Source organism: Mixophyes fleayi, chromosome 3 (assembly GCF_038048845.1).
Source record: "Mixophyes fleayi isolate aMixFle1 chromosome 3, aMixFle1.hap1, whole genome shotgun sequence".
Lineage (NCBI taxonomy): Eukaryota > Metazoa > Chordata > Amphibia > Anura > Limnodynastidae > Mixophyes > Mixophyes fleayi.
The window spans coordinates 257,971,887-257,991,526 of record NC_134404.1 but is presented as its reverse complement, the minus strand read 5'-3'; the positions used below and the strand labels follow the sequence as shown (position 1 = coordinate 257,991,526).

General features: G+C 37.2%; 1 protein-coding gene across 1 annotated transcript in view; it reads left to right on the top strand.

Moving 5' to 3' along the window:
• Positions 1-12,837, top strand: part of SMOC2 (SPARC related modular calcium binding 2) — a 303,541-nt gene extending 290,704 nt beyond the window's left edge. The window contains exon 13 of the mRNA XM_075203490.1: positions 10,602-12,837. Within this exon, the coding sequence (XP_075059591.1) occupies positions 10,602-10,622 (21 nt within the window). The 3' untranslated portion in view covers positions 10,623-12,837. The remainder of the gene's footprint in view (positions 1-10,601) is intronic.
• The last annotated feature ends 6,803 nt before the right edge of the window (positions 12,838-19,640 follow it).

Genomic DNA, 19,640 nt, shown 5'->3' with positions numbered 1-19,640 from the left:
AAGAATAAGGTATATTCTCTGTCCCTGCTCTAACCAGCCTGTGACTACACCCTGCTCTCTCCCTCTGTCAAATGGCGATGGATTGCTGTGGAGGCAGGTATTTATAAGTTTCAATTATCTCGAGAACCGAGCACCGAGATCTGACGACGTCACGATGACGTTTTGCCTCGATTTGGAATCCGAGCGGGCGGGAGAGTACCAAGCCGCTCGGCTCGGTACTCGGATAGGCAAAGTTCGGGCGGGTTCGGTTCTCGGGGAACCGAGCCCGCCCATCTCTACTATACACACCAATTCTACTTCCGACTGAACGGTCATATGTCGGCTGATTTGCCTGATTATTGGACAAAAACGCTGGAGTGTGTACCTAACCTAAGGGGCTGATGCAGAATGAAATGCAGGGTGAGTGCGCATGCCCAGAATGCGCACGCATATGCAGACTTGCATGATTGTGCCAGGAAAAGCTGCATGCGACTGGAGATGTAGGAGGGGGGAGGGAAGGTTTGTTGTAATGTAGGCCAAGTAAGTAAGGGTGTGTTTGCACAATTGCAAACACATGTGCAGAGCACAGAGACACATATACACCTTTATGCGTGTTAGAGGGTAGGTGAAAATACAAGATGATGATGGTCACTAGCACTCTGATTGGCTGACTGCAAATGTACTGTTGATGCTGATATGTGCTTTCTTCTTTACTTGTGCATCTATTACTTCTTTGTGTGCATGTTTTCTTTTTTCTTTTTTGCACACAGGATCGAGAGTTGCACCTGCTGTATTAGAGAGTTTTAAGGGTTAGTTGCGACTAATAGGAAATGCATACTTAACAAACATAACTAAGTGGTTGAAAACATGGGCATAAATGTATCTGATGTATGCCTTGCATAAACCGGGCACATATGCTACTGGTGCAACTTGTTATAGTAGCAATTTTGCATTTTCACTCAATTGCAGATTTTTTAGAGAACGCATTTTAAATTAATAATTTGTGGCGCAATTGCTGTCAACTCAGCTCCAGCTCCTAAGAATTTAAAGTTTACCTGATATGCCGTCATCCACCTACTTGGTCTAGGTGGAGACCATGGAAATTAAATGCTCATAAACACTGCTTGGCAGTCCAGTAAGTTTTCAGGTTGACTAGATTAATTGATCAGTTAGAAGCACTTGTTAAAAATATTTTTCCCTTACAATTGGTAGAACTGGGGTTTCATTCCAGGAACCTCCTGGGATCAGTAGAACGTATCTCAACTCGTTTTATAACCACTTCTTGTTCTCATTGACAATCATCAAAATGCAATTTGCAAAATGTCCTTACTGCACAGAGCAGCAGCTTTTTTCAATCATTGCCCATTGTAGACACTAATAAGAAACTGCTGAGATTTCAATTCTCCATGGTTGTCAACGCGGAAAGAAGCAATTTTTGCATTCTCCAAACCTGCAGAGCCCTAATGTGGTAATTAATGTTAATTTTTGGCTGGCCCTATCCTAAAATAGGACACAGCAAACAGCATGACAGACCGGCCTTCTATAGATGTTTCTTGACAAGTTGATTGGTCAGTATTACAACCCTAGAAGCCATATGTCCATATTTGTTCCTTAATATATTATTTGCCCATTTAGATGTTTTTCTGTCACTGTAGGAAGTATATTTACAGGTACATTACTGGTATACTTTAGCCGCTTCATGCAACTGAGTAAATCACTTTTTAACATATTAGACGGTAAGATAAACAGCTAGCCTGATTGTATAGATGCAGAATATATTGTCACTGGATATACAGTATATTTAGTATACATAAGTATAAATATAGTGATATTTGAAATAGTAACTAAAAATTGTCCTTTGTGAGTGAATAGTGCAGTGCATGCAATGTAAGCTGATTATTTTGTAAGTCTACAACCAATACATTTCTAATATATACAGTATCATTTTGGGAACTGTTCATGCATACACTCATACTTTTTTATCATCTAGAATACATTTTTGTACTATTTAATTTACAATCTGCTAAAACAACATCTGGGACGATGTGAAGAGAATCAGCAGCAATCATTAAATGTGACTTTATATTTAGATCCTGCTAGACATATGTTCTTATGCAGTTTATATGAAAAACATACTTTAAAAATATACAAGGTTAAAATAATTTGTAAAAGAAAATACAAAACCAAAACTTTTGAAATGACATATAGCTCACTATGGACAGCAGGGTGTCTCTATGCAAGTGCAGTATTTGGGCCCTGTTTCCTCACCAGCCATGCCTATTATTATTATTAATAATATTAGTATTATTATTATTATTATTATTATTATTATTATTATTACTATTTTAGTTATTAGAAGCTATTATTATCATAGTTATTATTATTTTTATTCTGTTATATGTTGTCAGTTTATTACACAATGCTTTACAGCGAATATTTAAGCAGTTCCTTGTCCAGTAGGGCTTACAATCTAACTTCTCTCGTACACAAATGCACACACACACTTATTTTGTTCAAAGCCAATTAACGTACCAATCAAACATGGACATCATATGAACTCAACACACAGAAGGCCTCAGTCAGGGTGGACCCAGCAGAGTGAGACAACAATGCTAGTCAGTGTGCCACTATGCCACTGTGCCACCTTAATATCGATGGGCATCATTTGCTCCTTGCATACTTGATTGTTTAGCATCTGGGACACCGTTGCAATTAAAGTTTTTATTCAAGGGCCGGGAGAAAGGAATGGCTGTTAGTTCCCAGGCAATATAATTTACCACTATTTGCTCTGTACTGCACTGTCTGTGCTAATAGTGAGGCAGATTTTGAGAATTTCAAACAACATATAGACCAAGAGAAGTAATACTATACCGCTGTCCATATAGAAAAAGTAGATATAAATGATATATAGTATACATAGTAAGAGAAGTAGTCCTCCACAGATGTTACATTCTCCATAAGCTAGCCATAGCTCATGTGACACTAGCCCAAGATGCACCAGTTGCCAGAAGTACACACAGGGCAGGACTGAAGAGAAAATACATACCATGGAGATGTAGTGATGGTTATGCTTTACAGCATCATAGAGGATCATTAAATACAGCAGCCAATACTCTCTATATGTGACTGTCTGTAATGAATGTTTTACTGTGCTAAAAACATAGAAGCCTGAGAAAGAATCCTCTATAAATAAATGATGATGATGATATACAATAAGGTGTCAAATATGCATTTCATTTATTTACTAAATAAAGCTATAATATGGCTTTGCACAGTACAGCAATAACAATTATATATACATGGTATACATGGTTTGGAGAAAAACATTTTTATTGCAGTATAAAAGAGTATATATAAAGAGTATAATTGAATCTTCTGTTTACAGAGTATTGAAGCACATGCCCCTATACCCTTATTGATAATAAACTCCATTGCCCCATCCATGACTAATCTCATAACAAAAGTGTATAGAATGATTTAATTACAACCATATTTTAATGCTTGCAAGCATACATAAGAAAGCAAAAGTATGATAACATAAAACTAGACACAGTCTGCCGCCCCTGGAACTCCTTTGTCCTAGGCCTATATGACCTTTCCACAAATCAGTGCCTGGAAATCAGTTTGCAGAGTACTTAGCTATGCCATTTGATATGTCATGTCACAGATTTTGAGTAGCAAATAAGTTACTCTTTTAGCAGTATTTCATGCATTCAGATATTTAAACATACTGTTTATTTTTAAAAAATGATCTGTCAGAACATAAGAATTTCAGGGAATATTCTATTGTTTTAGTGTAAACACAGTATCAGCCAGAGATATTCATGGAAGTAGGATATGTACAGAGCATGCTGAAATGTCTTTGCTAGCTAGCTACATCTAAAGATTGTAGATCACTATATATTTCTGGGTATAGCACCCAATTATAATTATGCTACATATTATATATATATATATATATATATATATATATAACATTACATATTCAATATGTTATTCATATATTGTGTACCACAATTACATTATACATTAACATTCCCTATTTGGTGGGACATTTTAAAAATTGAAATGACGAGAAAAAGAGCAAATTAAATTAATAAATTTGAATGTACTTTTATCCCTAAAAGATATATGTAGTAAATGATAGTGACATTATAAAGGGGGGAGTTGTAAAGAGGGAGGATGCACATTAGACATTAACAGGCTTATACATTTCTGTTCAAAGTGGCATTGTAATACACCTTTTGTTAAAATTGTAATGAAAACAACACATTGAAGTTAGTATTGTATGTCTTAGTGGTCTCAATGAATATTATTTTGCATGTAAATGTAGCAAGTGAAATACTACTGACACCAAAAGGGAGCAAGAATCTGGAGACAGACCTATGCAGGGAATCATATAATTGTATCACATTAGTACAAAAGACAAATTGCCTGATAGCACCTGCTCTGCAAAGCGGTAGTTTCCTGTCTGGTAAGTAATTGCTCCCTCCCTGTGACACTGTATTAAGACAGATATGCATAGACTTTACTAGCAGAAATATATATACATGCTTCATTAACAATAAAAAAAAACACATAATAAAAATTATTTACTCATATGCTCTCCAGTTTATGCCCTCCTCCCTCCCCTGTACTTCTTTTGCTTTGTATGTCTTTCTTAATAACCCTGTCCACGAAGCCTACCATCTTTGCTGTTGCCATGCAAACCCTGCCCCCCAAAGGTGCTACCTGAAGCCAGCCCTTGCGAGTACCACACCAACTTCCTTTCACTACTGTTGGTTTCTCACCCCTTATCTTTTGGTTAGCAATGGGACCAGAAACAAACATGACTGACCTTTACAAAAGATGAAAGCCCCACACATTACACTACATTCTCCTCCTCGATAGTACTCTAGTAAACCCCTCATATTTCATAGTGTCCCCACTCCTTACACTAAACCTCGACCAAGCCCCACACATTTGACTATCACAGATGTGTGTACATATATACAAATATATATATAGTGGTCGAAGTGGAAATTTAGAAGTGGCGGTATGAGAAGTGCGACTGAATGGAATGTAATACTTTGAAATTAGTTATTATTTTTTCTATGGTCCTTCTCTTTTCTTTTCCTGTTTCTGGTCATTGCCCCCTCCTATTCCTGCGTTATCCAGTCATACCTTTAAGAGCTAGAGTGGTTAGTCCAAGATGATTGGGGCCGGAGATTAAGCGGAACAGGACTGGCAGTCAGTGATCAGGTGATCAGGCCTAGGAGGAATACTGTGAGGAATGGTACAGGAGTCAATAAGATGGCAGTGAGAGATAAAGGAGCAGCTTGTCTCAATAACTAGGTCACAGGCAAAGATGGCTTCAGAGTGGTAGCAGAACTCGCCTCCACTGTTTGGCAACTAAAGGTAGGACACTGTTGAAGAATGCACAATACTCCTGCTATAACAGCGCCAAATCAGATCAGCAGCAGTAGATGACGCTGGTAGTAGAACAATGGCAGGAAGCCAATCAGTGATCCAGGCTGATGAACACTCAGTGTAAATCTCCATCAGGTCATTCAGTAGGTGGGGAGGGCAGGATAGCTGGGACACAAAGATGGAGACAGACTGCTGGAAGAGGGGATCCAGAGATGAGCAGGGGATATACCTCAAGCATGTCGGGGCGTCAAGGCAGCGGGTCATTTTAACCTTTCCGACCCCAGGGGGGCAGTGTGCTCTAGCAGCTTTGTGATTCTGATTTGAAGATGAAGAGGTATGGGGGAGCCCGGATAGTAAAGGAAATAGGTAAGTTCACAATGGAGTTGCAGTGGGAGAAGTGGCAGTATACCGCCCTACTCACTGTATATATATATATATATATATATATATATATATATATACAAGTTAACCCGTGCATGATACTCATGCATTCTAGTCAAATCAAGCTACTTAAGGTGTTAAAAAGGTTCTTGTCATGCATTTGGGGCTAGGCCAGGCCTCCTCAGGGGAAGAGCGTTACCTTCCGACGCAAGCACCCTTTTTTAACGTGGTTTTGTCACCACCTCATCATTTTTCTCCATCACCTCATCCTTCATCTTTATCGCCACATCTATCCAGATGTCTATCCAGACACAGGGATCTCTCTCAGTGGTCCTGAGTATCACACTCCTCTTGCTCTGTCACCCCCGGCAACCACCAACCACTCCCCACTGTCACCCCCGGCAACCACCAACCACTCCCAACTGTCACTTCTCCTTCAAGAAATATATATATTTTTTTTAAAATCTTTATATACACTTTTAACAATTAACAAATTAAATTAACAAATTAAAAACATCTTAGTATACCAAATTTCAGCCCTTTCTGAGTTTTTTTTTTCACACACACACTAAGAATTTAGTAGGTCAGTGTATAACTTCGCCCACCAGGTGGCGCTGCAGCTTGGTTGTTTTTTTTTCCACACACAGACACACGCCACTAGGCTTTTACATAGTAGATATATATATATTTATATATATATATATATATATATATATATATATATATATAAATTGTAATATAATATGTCTTTCTGAATGTTATTGGAATGTCAGTTTGGAGTTCCAAATTAGAAGTATATGAACTATACATTTCTTATAGCACACTATGATATTGTATTCTTAGGTTTGCATAATTCTTTATTTAACCATTTTTCCATGGCTCCTTTGGGATTACAGTACAAAGTATTGACAGTGATAAAAGCAGTGCCTGAATAGGTGTCACATATTTTTGCTTCCAAACAAGAGCAATTTTTTTGATAACTTCCACCTGTTGCCTGTTTCATCTACTCAACAAGAAATAAGTTTACCTTTGACTATCATGACATAGATAAATCTTTTTTTTGTTGTGTTTTATTTTGCAGCAGCAGTGTCTAAGATTTCTCTTTTTTATGTACTTTATCTTCAAGCCTTAACAAGATGCAGATGCAATCTGCCTTTTTTCTTCCAATTGATGCACTGTTTGAACTTGTTTCGTACCACGATAAAGCTGTATATAAAGATGTAGTAGATTTCATACTATATATATATTTATTTTTAAAGGTACACTTGCACCAAAAAGATTCATATTAATTACTTTTATTTAAAATTAAATTCATCCAGTATACAACAGTGTACTTAGAGGTGTCAGTCATATGCTTCTTCATGTGACATATGTATATTGTTATGTGTGTATTGTAGTTTATACTGTGCTTTTCTATACCTTTTAACTTCACTATGTTAACTTTTATTAAGTAAATAATATGAAGGTTGAATAAATTATAGTACTATACAGCAAGTTTTCATTTTGAATGGTATATTGCAAGCTAATTTTAAGTAACAATTGTCACAATTTGGTTTCTTTTGTCCTTCCTCACTTTATGTATTTTATTATTAAACATATTTTCAAAACTGTTGACATCCAGACTGCCTGACTGCCTGATGATTAGATAATTCAGACGGGTCATAGAACCACAAGGTTTTTATTTGCAGTGTAAGATCATCAAAGTCAAATTCTTTTATCTTACGTGATGACCGCAATATGTGTTTTTTCAGAGCACCAGAAGGATGAAGAGCAAATGTAAACTATATGGAGGGGATTTTTTGGGCATGTTTTGTGCAATAAATACACAAATAATCCAGATGAAACATCATGGTTAGCTAAATGAGTTAAAGAAAAAAAACCAAAATTATTCTATACATGGTTGACTAACACAGTTCTGAGTCACTAAAAATGGCTTAGACAAGCAATTATATTTTCCCAGTGTGATAAGGATAAGTACATATTTTTTTCTGAACAGAGTCATTATGCTTACTTTATCCCTGATTTACCACAGACCTCCTACACACTTTTATTCATATTCTAAATACTTATATGGTAAAGAAGAACTTTAAAGCATAAAAACCTTCTGACATTGAAAACATAAAAAAACTTTCACAATGTGAAAACAATTATGCAGTAATACCTAAATGGTTCACAGAGGGTTTTTCGCTAATTATAAAACATCAATTATAATGCAAGTGTTTTCCACATTAATCCTTTAATTCAGAAGTGCAGTGTATAGTCTAATTGTGATGTTGTTCTCTTCATGCTGACACAAAAATTTGCATTGCATTTAAAGGGCCTGATTTTGAGTTAGGAGCAAGCAAAGAAAATGAGCAAATCTGCACCTGGACAAACCATGTTGCATTAGAGAGTAGGTAAATTTAAAATGTAGGAGCAGGTTTATAGTTGGGATACAACATGTCATAGATCAACTTTAATTTTAGTGTAAAAATAAAGCAATTAATTATTTGTATGCTACATAAAAAACAGCCAGTTTCCCTGCATGCAAAAAAATAAGTACATTTGTACCCCTTGCATTGTAACATGGTTTGTCCAGGTGCAAATTTGCTCCTTTTCTTTACTTTGCTCCTAACGCAAAATTAAGCACTATGTACACTTATTTTTATTTGCTTCTCTGCATTCTGTAGAATTACTGAGAGGGTGAGAGGCACAGGTGTGCGGCTTTTTACTTATTTACATTATATTGGTCATTCATTTAGCATGACATGTGCGGCTATTTAAACAAGCATTTAGTAATTTGTGTATGCCCATATAAATGGCAGGCAAACTTTCCATTCTACCTTCCAAATAAAAAGGAGCTGCAATATATTTCATCCGCCTTCAACAGTAAAAGGAATGCACCCAGCTTCAGCTTCTCAACTTTTATTGTGTGACTGCTTTATTTTAAAATGTGCTGTAATATTTTTTAATAATACATACTGATTTCAAAGAATACTTTCATAGTGTAGTTTTCAGACATATTAGAATCTGGGTGTTTCCAGATTGGTGGCTAAAATAAATAAATCCATACATAGAAAAAGTAGGAATAGTTATTAAAAGAGAATTCCAGAATTAATAAAAATTTGCTGCAATGCATTTGAAAATATATAAATTGACAAATCTATGAGCATTGTCAAACAAAAACTTGCAATGGACACTGATTGCTAGCTTGCTAAGAGCTCTTGCCACAACTTAGCTCTTAGCAGCAGTGCAGTCATTTATATAACCGGGGGATTTCAATCCTTGAAATCAAGCACTGAATTTAAGAGTAGAGAGTCGCAAAAGGGAGATACATATCAGTGTGAGAGCAGACTGATGTGTATCTTTGGCTACTGCACATGTGCAGTTTGAAAAAGCACTTGCTGTTCTTAGGAGTCGAACTGACTCTACATGAAGCCCTGTATGATGTTTGCATGGGTGTCCTCTGGATGCTCCAGTTTCTTTCTACTCTCCAAAGACTCCAATGATACTTAGGATAATTGCCTTCTAACAAAATTAACTCTAGTGTGTGTCCATGTGGAAGGAAATACAGATTGTAATCTTCTCTGGGTCATGGACTGGTGTGAATGATTAAATATTCTCTATAGGGCTCTACATAATGTGTAGGCATCAATTCACAAGAGAGCACCATCCGTCCTCCAAAATACATCTTCCACCTCCCAGACTACCACAATGTTATAGTGACTAGTCATGATTGATAGCACTGGGATATTGAATCAGCATAATATCCGTAGTATGTTGTGGCAGAGGAAGGCTGGTTGGGCCCTTCAATAGCTGTCTGGCTTGATTGTGGTTTAGGCACTAGCAGGAGTGCCTCACTACATCCCACAGCAAAATTTGGGAGGTTAGGCAGGGATGATTTCTTGAAGTCCAGCCATTGCCACATATTGTTACAGTGGGATTGTTTCTTTAGTAGTCTACTTGGTATCTTTGGACAGTTAGACTATGAAAACTTGTTATTGAGATTGTGTTGGAGTTGATTAAATAAGGATACAAAATATATGTGAGTAAATTATAGTGAAATACATGGGGAGTATAGTATGTTGTATAAATAAAACTGTAATATCTCTTTAATCTGTTTGCGATTCTCAAGTGTTTTTCTATAAGAAATATACAGCAACTTTTCCTATACAGACCAGTCAAGCGCAATGGTAATTGTGTATACATATCATTGATGCCGGGGCTCTACTTTTCTGACCATACACAGTAAAGTCCTGTTTGGGCTTTAAGTGGAACTCACTGTTCCAGAAGAGCAGAGTGGGGGAACTCCGCAGGAGAGAGCCCCATTCAGCTCAGGGCCACACAACCATTGCACCCCCTGCAACAGTTTTAGTTCCACCAATGTGCACTAGTTAAATACTTCTACTATGAAAGATCCTCTTCATTTGACATCTTAACATTCAGAAAAAAAGGTATTGTATGCTAGAATTATATTAAAGTGATACAATTCAAGAGATTAAAGAAATGCATTAAGTTGAGATACACAAGTAACTGAATAAATTTTATAAATTCTGTAAGTGCAACAAGTTTTCTCAGGATTGCTTTGTTATTGGGGGAAGGTTGGGTCATGAATGATTTTGCTTAAGCCATTTTATGTTTAATGATAAATAACCATTGCTTGTTTACTAACTGAAAACATGGTGACTAAAATTGACTGATTGTTTCTATCAACTTTTATAAAACAACATATTAACATGTACAATTGATAGGCTACCTACACACTGTAGGTTACAATAGTTGACTATAGTTATTTGATAAACAGCTAATAATTGTATTACTTTACGTTAATCTCTTCTGTTTCCCTACAACAGCTCTCCAGGAAGCAAGGATAAATGAAGCATAGCACAATCAAGATTGACATTTGAGAAGTTGATGCTCAACTTGCCGTGCAGGCAGTGATACAAAAATAGTATTTGCACTTTGTACTTTAAATGTAAATTCACTTTGTAGAATTGTGATATTTAAGCAGACTTTTGAATCTGTGAAACATAATGAACTCATTTGAAATTATCACATACAATGTATGTGCCTTGCTTTCTAGCTGTTATAGATGTTAAGGTTTTTTTTTTTTTTATTCATGCTTGTTTTCTAATTTTGAGCTTAGATACATGCTTTCATTCATGTATTACTTTGACTTGTTTTCTTTAGTACATCATATATTGCTTCTAATTTCTTTTACATGCTATGGTAGAATTTCTGTGAAACCAGTATTAGGCAATTTTAGTTATCCTTTTTTATAACTTGTTTGTAAATTTATGCTTTTCTTTTGCAAATGTTCTCATTGTTCTGCTGAGCAAAACATTTTGTTTGTTTTTATGTCATTATTATGACCCCTTTTCAATAATTAAATTACTGAACAAATGATCAGGGCATAGTGCTCTTTTGGTACACACATTTCCTTCAGCATCTGTTTGATTTGTTTATAGAAATAATACCACAATTATTTTGGGTGAGATCGCCAATAAGTGCCAAATTTATTCAAGTCTTTGGGCAAATAATCTTTGCCATAGAATGGTTATAAAAAAATATTTGTTTTTCACATTGTGAGACTAATGAACCAGAAATGAGAATAGCCAAACAAAAGCTGTCTGTCCAGTATTTTCACTACACTTGGCTGACAGTTCACATTCCCATTCATTCCTTCTGCCCGAGGGTCAACTTGTAGCAAAAGCTATCACCTGAACAAATTTTGAACATTTGCCTTTAGGAGGAGCAGAGAGTGTGTAACCATTGCCTTGGGCATACTCTTTGCCATCTGGGAGCTGTTGCAACAGGCATTTATGCTTTCTGCTTCAATTCCTTTTGAGGTGCCTTAAGGAACAAAGTATTTGCAGATGTGAACCTTTTAGCTTAAGTGCGTAAAAAAAAAAAAAGATTTCAAGAGTTTGGACATCAATAAATTATATTAAGCTGCTGCAGTGATCAATAATCCCAAACACAGACATTGGAAAAACTGTGTTTGTTTTTCCTTTTTACTTCAATACATTGAAAATGTTAAGACAGACTCACATATGGCTTTCAACAGTCAATAAATAGTAGTGTTAACTCTCTCTCATTTATTCACTACATCCAAACCAAAAACATTCTTACTTTTTACAATATTCTTATTTTAGCTTTATATACAATGTTTAAATATTGAATCAATAACAGAAAAGGTGTATTACAGATGCAGATTGTTGGTTACATAATACAGTATAACTATGACACTATGTTCTTTATATAGATATACTTAAAGATACTTTGTTTGTAAGATTGCCAGGTCAACGATTTAGAACTAGACAACAAGGAAATAAAATTGGAATTAACTAAGTTAAAACCTGTGTCTGACCAGTGTATTCTGGGCCTACAGGTGAATTTAGTTACTTATCTTTTATGATATTTGTTATATAGCACTCATATTAATTAACATAAATATGCAATCGTGAATAATATTTAATAATATAATTATTTTTTTATTTTTTATATCAGTGAGCAATTATTCTCCCTTTTACATGTTTGCTTGTATCAAACATACTAGTTCAGTCTTGAAACCCTCCAGTGCATCCCTTGGTATTGTAACGTTAATTATGGCTCCTACTTTGAATCAGATTCTTGCCCAAAAACATTAATAACAATAGGGATGAAGCATTTTTCTGAACTATTCTATTTCTTCTATGTCTATTTATATATGGATGACCTGGCAATCCTATTTTGTTGTATCTAATGTATATATATTTTATAGGTTTCACGTTTATAGATTTGTTTATACATTTAGTGTGTTATAAGAAAGTGGAAATATCTTTAATCAGTTAGTATTCTTAAGTGCCTTGAATGTAATGCCATGCTACTGTTAATATGTGTGTAGGAAAAAGATAATATAGATGGAATCTGGAAATTCATTTTGTTGAAAAGAAACAGATATTCTTCAATTGTATAAAACGTAGTTTATACTTTCCAGCTTAATAATGTGTCATCTCTTTCTTTTTTCTACTGTTACATTTATTGTTTGTTACTATGTAAATTGTCTGTTTTAAACAATTAATTAAAATTGGATATTCTGGAGCAAAACATTTGCTCCCTTTTTTCATTGAAAACTGACGCACTGTTTATCATAATGCAATCACTTTTCCATTTTTAAGTTGATCAATCTAACTATACTGTGTACTGTTGCTATTACATGAATAAAATGAAACAATGATACAGAAATTTCCCTAAAAAATAATGCTGAAAAAAATAGCACTGATACTAGATTTAACATTACCCTGCAAGGTCTCTGCAGGTGTGCACACTGAACATAAACAGTCAGGGCCGGATTAACCATAGGGCTAACTGGGCTACAGCCCAGGGGCCTATAGCATCCAGGGGGCCCTTGAAAGTGCTCAGCAGCAGCATTGATCGGTCGGGGGCGGGGGCGCCCCCGGCGCGATCAGTGCTGCTGAGCACTTTCCCTGCAGTCCTTCTCCGGCGCGCTGTAGTCTCCTTACTGAGGAGATCTCGTGAGTCTCACTCTCACGAGATCTCAGTAAAGAGCGTACAGCGCTCCGGAGAAGGAGGTAAGTGCCGGGGGGGGCGGCTCGGATAACGGGGGGGGCCCTCACGGGGGAATGGAGGCCTCCTTAGCCCAGAGGCCTCCATTCCCTTAATCCGGCCCTGTAAACAGTAGACATCAAAGTGAAAATATTTTCTATTTCCATCATTTAGGGTTAGACAGAAGGTAAAAAAATAAAGGATGGCAGCAGCATGGGGCTTTTTTCTCTTGGCTCTTTCAAGATCTCTATCTTTCCTTGACAAACCAGGCGTATTGGCTTACAATGAAAAATGACTGGGTGCTACGTCCAGTGGCAACTGGTGGGAGTGTTACTGGTAAGTTGTAGTCTGTACAAGAAGCAAAGAAATGGGTAAACGGGTATACTTAAACTAAGAGCAGTGTAGTGTTTTTAAAAGAATCAATGATGTGAAATAGAAACACAGAAGACAGTGTGCCGCAGGAACAAAGTTAATTTCAAATAAAGAAAATATGTTGCTTCTAAGTTGCCTCTGTACTATTATTCAAATTAATAAGGATGTTCTTAAAGTTAGAAAGCTCCCCCATTAGCAACAAGTGAATCTTTTTAGGGAGAGACCTAACACTGACCTTACTCACCCATTAAAACAGAAAAATACATTTACAAAAAAAGTGAAAAAGGGTGTTGTGACAGGATGGACTGCCTATGCCAGTGTTGGCTAACCTGTGACACACCAGGTGTTGTAAAACAACAAGTCCCAGCATACCCTTCCAGCAATAAGCTGCTATATATTGGCAAAGCATGCTAGGACTTGTAGTTTCACAACACCTGGAGTGTCACAGGTTAGCCAACACTGGCTTATGCCACCCTGTCTGTTGTTGCTGGAAAGTGGCTGAGCTTACTGGATCACTGTTCCCTTTCTTTATCCCAAATGCATCCTCTAACCACAGTAGTAGGGACTTAGGCTGCTGCCACCACTGGACTCCTTCACGGCATAAACAATGGCGTTACTTCTGGGTAACTGTTGCTACTAGTGTACCCCCTTGCTGGTGCACCTGGGCTGGTACCCCTGACCACTTCTTATAGATCAGGGTTGCTGTGGATGGATCCCCACTGGCCTTATCCCACTGGCCAGAGCTGCTGGGTAGTGGGCAGAGCGGTGGTACCTGAGAGCTAGGTCCAAACCTCAGTACAGCCGTCAACGGATTAGATTTGAGTCTAATCTGTAGGTCACAGGAAATACAGCAGGGAAAAAGTTGTCAAAGCAGGATCTTGAAGCAAGTGAAGTTTATTCGCTCAAGTGTCCTGATAAGGACAGATCACACTGGTTGAAGGTACCAGTGATCAGAAAGTCAGAGGGAAGAATAATGATACATTTCAGTACAAACCAGTGCTGTTTTATTCAGTTTAGGACACAGCCTAGCATGGGGTAAGCCAGCCCCCTGAACTTTTTGCTGGTCTCAAGAAAGCTGAGTTATTTTTAGAATCAGGATGCAAAATGTTTCCCCAAACATGGATTTAAATGCAATTTCTACTTAAAAAAATGTACACGTATCTGTCATATCCTACATTACGTGCTGTTTACAATGTTCAGACAGGTTCCTTTCCCTTTATCCAGGCAGGATACAGGTAACAACTCCCTGTTGTGTATTCAAGTGTTGGTCACTCACATTGAATAGACTTAGTTAACCTTAATGAGGACTTCCTCTTGAAGTCACACAAAGGACTACTCAAACAAATGCTCATTGCATCAGACATATACCTCAGAAATGAATGCAATTCCTAAACAGGAATATAACATAATATAATAAAATAAGTACATTTCTAATATGCAGTATCAAGAATCAGTACATTTGCAATGATATAAATTGCACACTGTGCTAATAATTTAAATATATTATTACAATAAGGTATTTATAGGTGATAAAGCCACAGGTGTGCTTAAGCCAAATAAAAGCAGTGTAGTGAAGCTCAATAACTGTGGCCGTGCAGCACAAGGACATTTTTTTCGGTAACTGGCCTATTTTTGTGCATTTGCGTCCACTTCTACAACTGTATGCATGGCGGGCAGCAACTGCAAGAGTGCAAAATTTTATTTTTTTCTTTGCACTAATACACCTACCTCTACATTGCATGAGATCTTGTGTAACTGTTATTTAAATTACTTTCAAGGTAAGGACATTGTGCTTTTAGAGGATGTATCTGCTCTACTGGGTGGCTGCAGAGCATTTCCTCCAATCCTCAGACCTGACATATACACATAAAAAAGTGTTTGGGATCCAGTGTTTATCTCGGCTTTAAAAAGAAAACTAGAAAAATTGGGATAGCAGGGTACAGTACATTGTGGTATGCTGTAAGAACCTATATGTAACATTTGTGACATATTTGATGACTCTCTTCATAAACCGCAGCATGGTGTAATAGCATGCATTTAAAAATCTATTTGTCATAATAACAAAAATTCAACTACATAACTATTATTTCATCATCACTACCCTCCACTTATGCTTGTTGTACAGATCATTCAAACATTTACAAAGAGAAAGCGTAAAAACACATTATTATTACTGTCAGAACATGAAAAAAACAACTCTTTAGCTTTCACAAAAGAGATAACACGACACATATAAATATGATGTTAAAGACTTGCTGTGAAAACATTGTGGGTGGGTAATGTTTGAAGCAAAGTCTAAAGAATGACAAAGAGACCAATCAAAAAGCTTCTGAGATTTCAAGATACTGTATAACAACTAGTCCTTATCTGAGTTAGACATTTAGAAATTGTTCTGTGAATGATGTTAAGACATTAGCATGTAACTTATTAGCATAATTTACCTGCTAGCATTTTTACCTCATTCACAGAACAATTTCTACATGTCTAATTCACACAAGGACAAGTTTCCGCTATTGTTTTCAAAATATACTATATTTAACCACTAACTAACTGCACTCAGGAGGGCCAAGTGATTGGGGTGAGTACAAAGTATCTTGGCCCTTGCCTGACTTGTGCGATCATCAGTGCCAGACTATAGGCCATGGAAATTGGGTGCTAGTCACAAGGTCACTTCAAACTAATTTCACCATTTATTGACCACATGATGGTGACTGCGCAGACCAATCAAAGAGAGCTGGTAGTATCCTATTGATCCATGCAGTCACAATCCCCTACGACATGTATAGGACTGACCAAAGAAGTTGCTTCACAGGACCCAAACTGCCTCTCTGTGAGAATGGACCCCCTCATACTGTAAAATATAAATAGTCAATGAGGAGTTCAGTGACCATATAAACGCATATTCCTATTTTACCAAGGACCATACAAAGGACAAAGGGTTATCAATTATGAATGGACCAAAAAAGGTTTCACCATCAGCTTAGGAAGTGTTTTCCTTTACTGGAATGATGGTCAAATTGTGGAATTCCTTTCCTGGGAGGGTTGTTTTGCCTTTCTTTGTATTAACACAATTAGAATTTATGAAAGATTAAATCTAAATGGTTTGTGTTTTTATGTACAGAGGAAAGGGAATAGTTATCACACTAGGAATAGAACCATCCTCATTTTGGCACCATATATTTGGGAAAATGCCGAGAGGGACCACACCACTAGACACCTGCTATGGTTAACATAATGACAAAATGAGTCATCATGAGTCAGTCATCATTCTCCTACACATGCCCAAGTGTGGTAGATTTGATTAGTTGTAGAGTTTTGTGTTTTTAGTGTTTCAAACCAGCACAAAAATGGAGGAAAAAAAAGTGTCTAAGCTGTATAGGCACATACTATGTTTTTCCAAATCTGATAATAATAAAAACTTTTTTCACAATAGGGGCAATAATGTAATCACTACTTTGCCAAAAAAAAAGTCCAACTAATGCTGGTTAGATAAAGGAGTGTGACAATTCATTATAGTGCATTCTGGGGCAATCATAGCACAATGACAACTTTGACGCTCAGCTGAAAAAGTGGAGATAACTATATCAATTGTTTGTGCCAAACTTATTGCTACTGCTAAGATGGTGGTGTGACAGGATGGACCGCCTATGCCACCCTGTCTGTTGTTGCTGGGAATCGGCTGGGCTTACTGTGCCACCGTTCCCTGTCTTTAACCCAAATGCACCCTCTAACCTCAGTAGGAGGGTTTAAGCTGCTGCCACCACTGGACTCTTACAGGCATCCAGAACCGGGTTCCTTCTGGGTAACTGCCGCTGCTAGTGTATCCCCATGCTGGTGCACCTGGGCTTGTACCCCTGACCTCTTCCTATAGATCAGGGTTGCTGTGGATGGATCCCTCCTGGCCTATCACACTGGTCAGAGCTGCTGGGTAGCGGGCAGAGCGGTGGTACCAGAAAGCTGGGTCCAAACCTCAGTACAGACGCGAATGGATTAGAGTTGGGTGTAATCTGTAGGTAACAGGAATTTCAGTATGGAAGAAGTTGTCAAGCAGATCTTTGAAGCAAGTGATATTTATTTGCTCAAGTGCCCTGAAGAACAGTTCACACTGGTTGAAGGTACCAGTGACCAATAGGTCAGAAGAAAGAGAATGATACATTTCAGTACAAACCAGTGCTGTTTTATACAGTTTTGGACACAGCATCGAAGGGGGTAAGCCAGCCCCCTGAAGTCTGAGTTATTTTTAGTATCAGGATTAGAAATTCTCAGTGACCCTCATGTTTTGGTTTTGGTTTTGGATCAGTCTCGTGTTTTGGTTTTGGTTATGGATCTGCATATTTTTGAAAAAAATTGCTTTTTTTGTTTCTACATTATTATTAGCCTCAATAAACACTAATTTCCAGTCACAAAAAAAATGAAAAAGGTTCTATCAGGCGCTTCACTAAGGCATGCAGTTATGTATGCAAAACTAAATGTCCACTAATATTTCAAGAATAACATCATAAGAAAAATCATACATACATATGCACTTCCGTATCTGCACAATCGGATACTCATGTAAAGGAATCCCTTTTCAGAATTAATATTCCCTTATCATATGAATGTTGTTTGATCTTAAGTTTCTGTCATATTTTATAGAGATGAGTGTATTTTATTCATTTTAGAATAATAAAAAGATTTTTATTGAGTTAATGCATAAGGTTATCCTCTGTGTTATCTTTTTATTCATATGCTCAAACGTATGATTCCGGATGCCGATTTCCATGAACCTGGAGGAGAGGAACGAATTGAATTCTGATTTTCAGGAGTGTTTTATGGAGTATTTAAACGTAAGCATATACCTTTAAGGGGCTGGAAAAGAGGAGAGCAAGGGTGGACTTCTTTTATTCTTGCATTAGTGGTGGGGACATTTCTGTCTTAGAGCGTACATATTACACTGTGTGTTTTTGTCATCTATTTTATTTGCATATATGAGTCCGGTTGAAAATCAAACAACATTCATATGATAAGGGAATATTCATTCTGAAAAGGGATTCCTTTACATGAGTATCCGATTTGTGCAGATACGAAAGCGCATATGTATGTATGATTTTTCTTGTGATGTTTCTAATTTCCAGTCATTTCCAGCCAATTTTGACCACCTCACAGGTCACAATATTATTTTCATACACTAAAGACTGCAGTGAGTTGGCTGAATGCTAATCGACAGAGCAACGACACAAACACACGGCATTTCATAGCACATCTAGGAAACATTGCCACACAGCAGTGGCAGAAAAAAAAGAAAAGCGGTGCAAGATGGAATTGTCCTTGGACTCTCCCACCGACCCTTATGTAAGATATTGAAAAGGAAATGTACAGTTTAACAAACCGAGCACTCCAGTGACAAGTATGCCACTTTTGTGGCTGAAGTGCATGGTTTGGTTGCCCCCCCCCCACAAAACAAGCTACAAATAGCTTAGCTGCCTTAAGCCCAACAGTGCTGTCAATGAACTCTACATTATTAAACCATGTCTGCTTGTGCAGCATATTTAATCTCCTTCTCCTGTTTGGATACCTCTCTCTCATACCTAAAGAACTGCCAAACTTATGCACACACAGGAGTGGATATTACAACTGGAGTGGCATTAGTTCTGCTTCAGATAGACTGTGACACGGAACATGTGGGCAGCATGGAATCTGTCATGTTGGAATACGCTGCATTGAACAATATATAGATGCAGTTGAGGCGACCATACTTAAGTTAAAACGTGACACATTGGATGAGATCCCAGATTTAAGAAAGCTTGTACACGAGAGATACACTGCGCTTCAGAAGAACAATACAGAGGAGGCCCTGAGGCAAGACAATAAATGTGTCCTGTTTAAAAAACAGCTAAGAGACCTGAGAATACAAATGGGTGTTTCACTGGCCACTGCAGACTAAGCTTTGGAAGATGAAAATGAGGAGATCGCCATCACCCAGAGCACTCCTA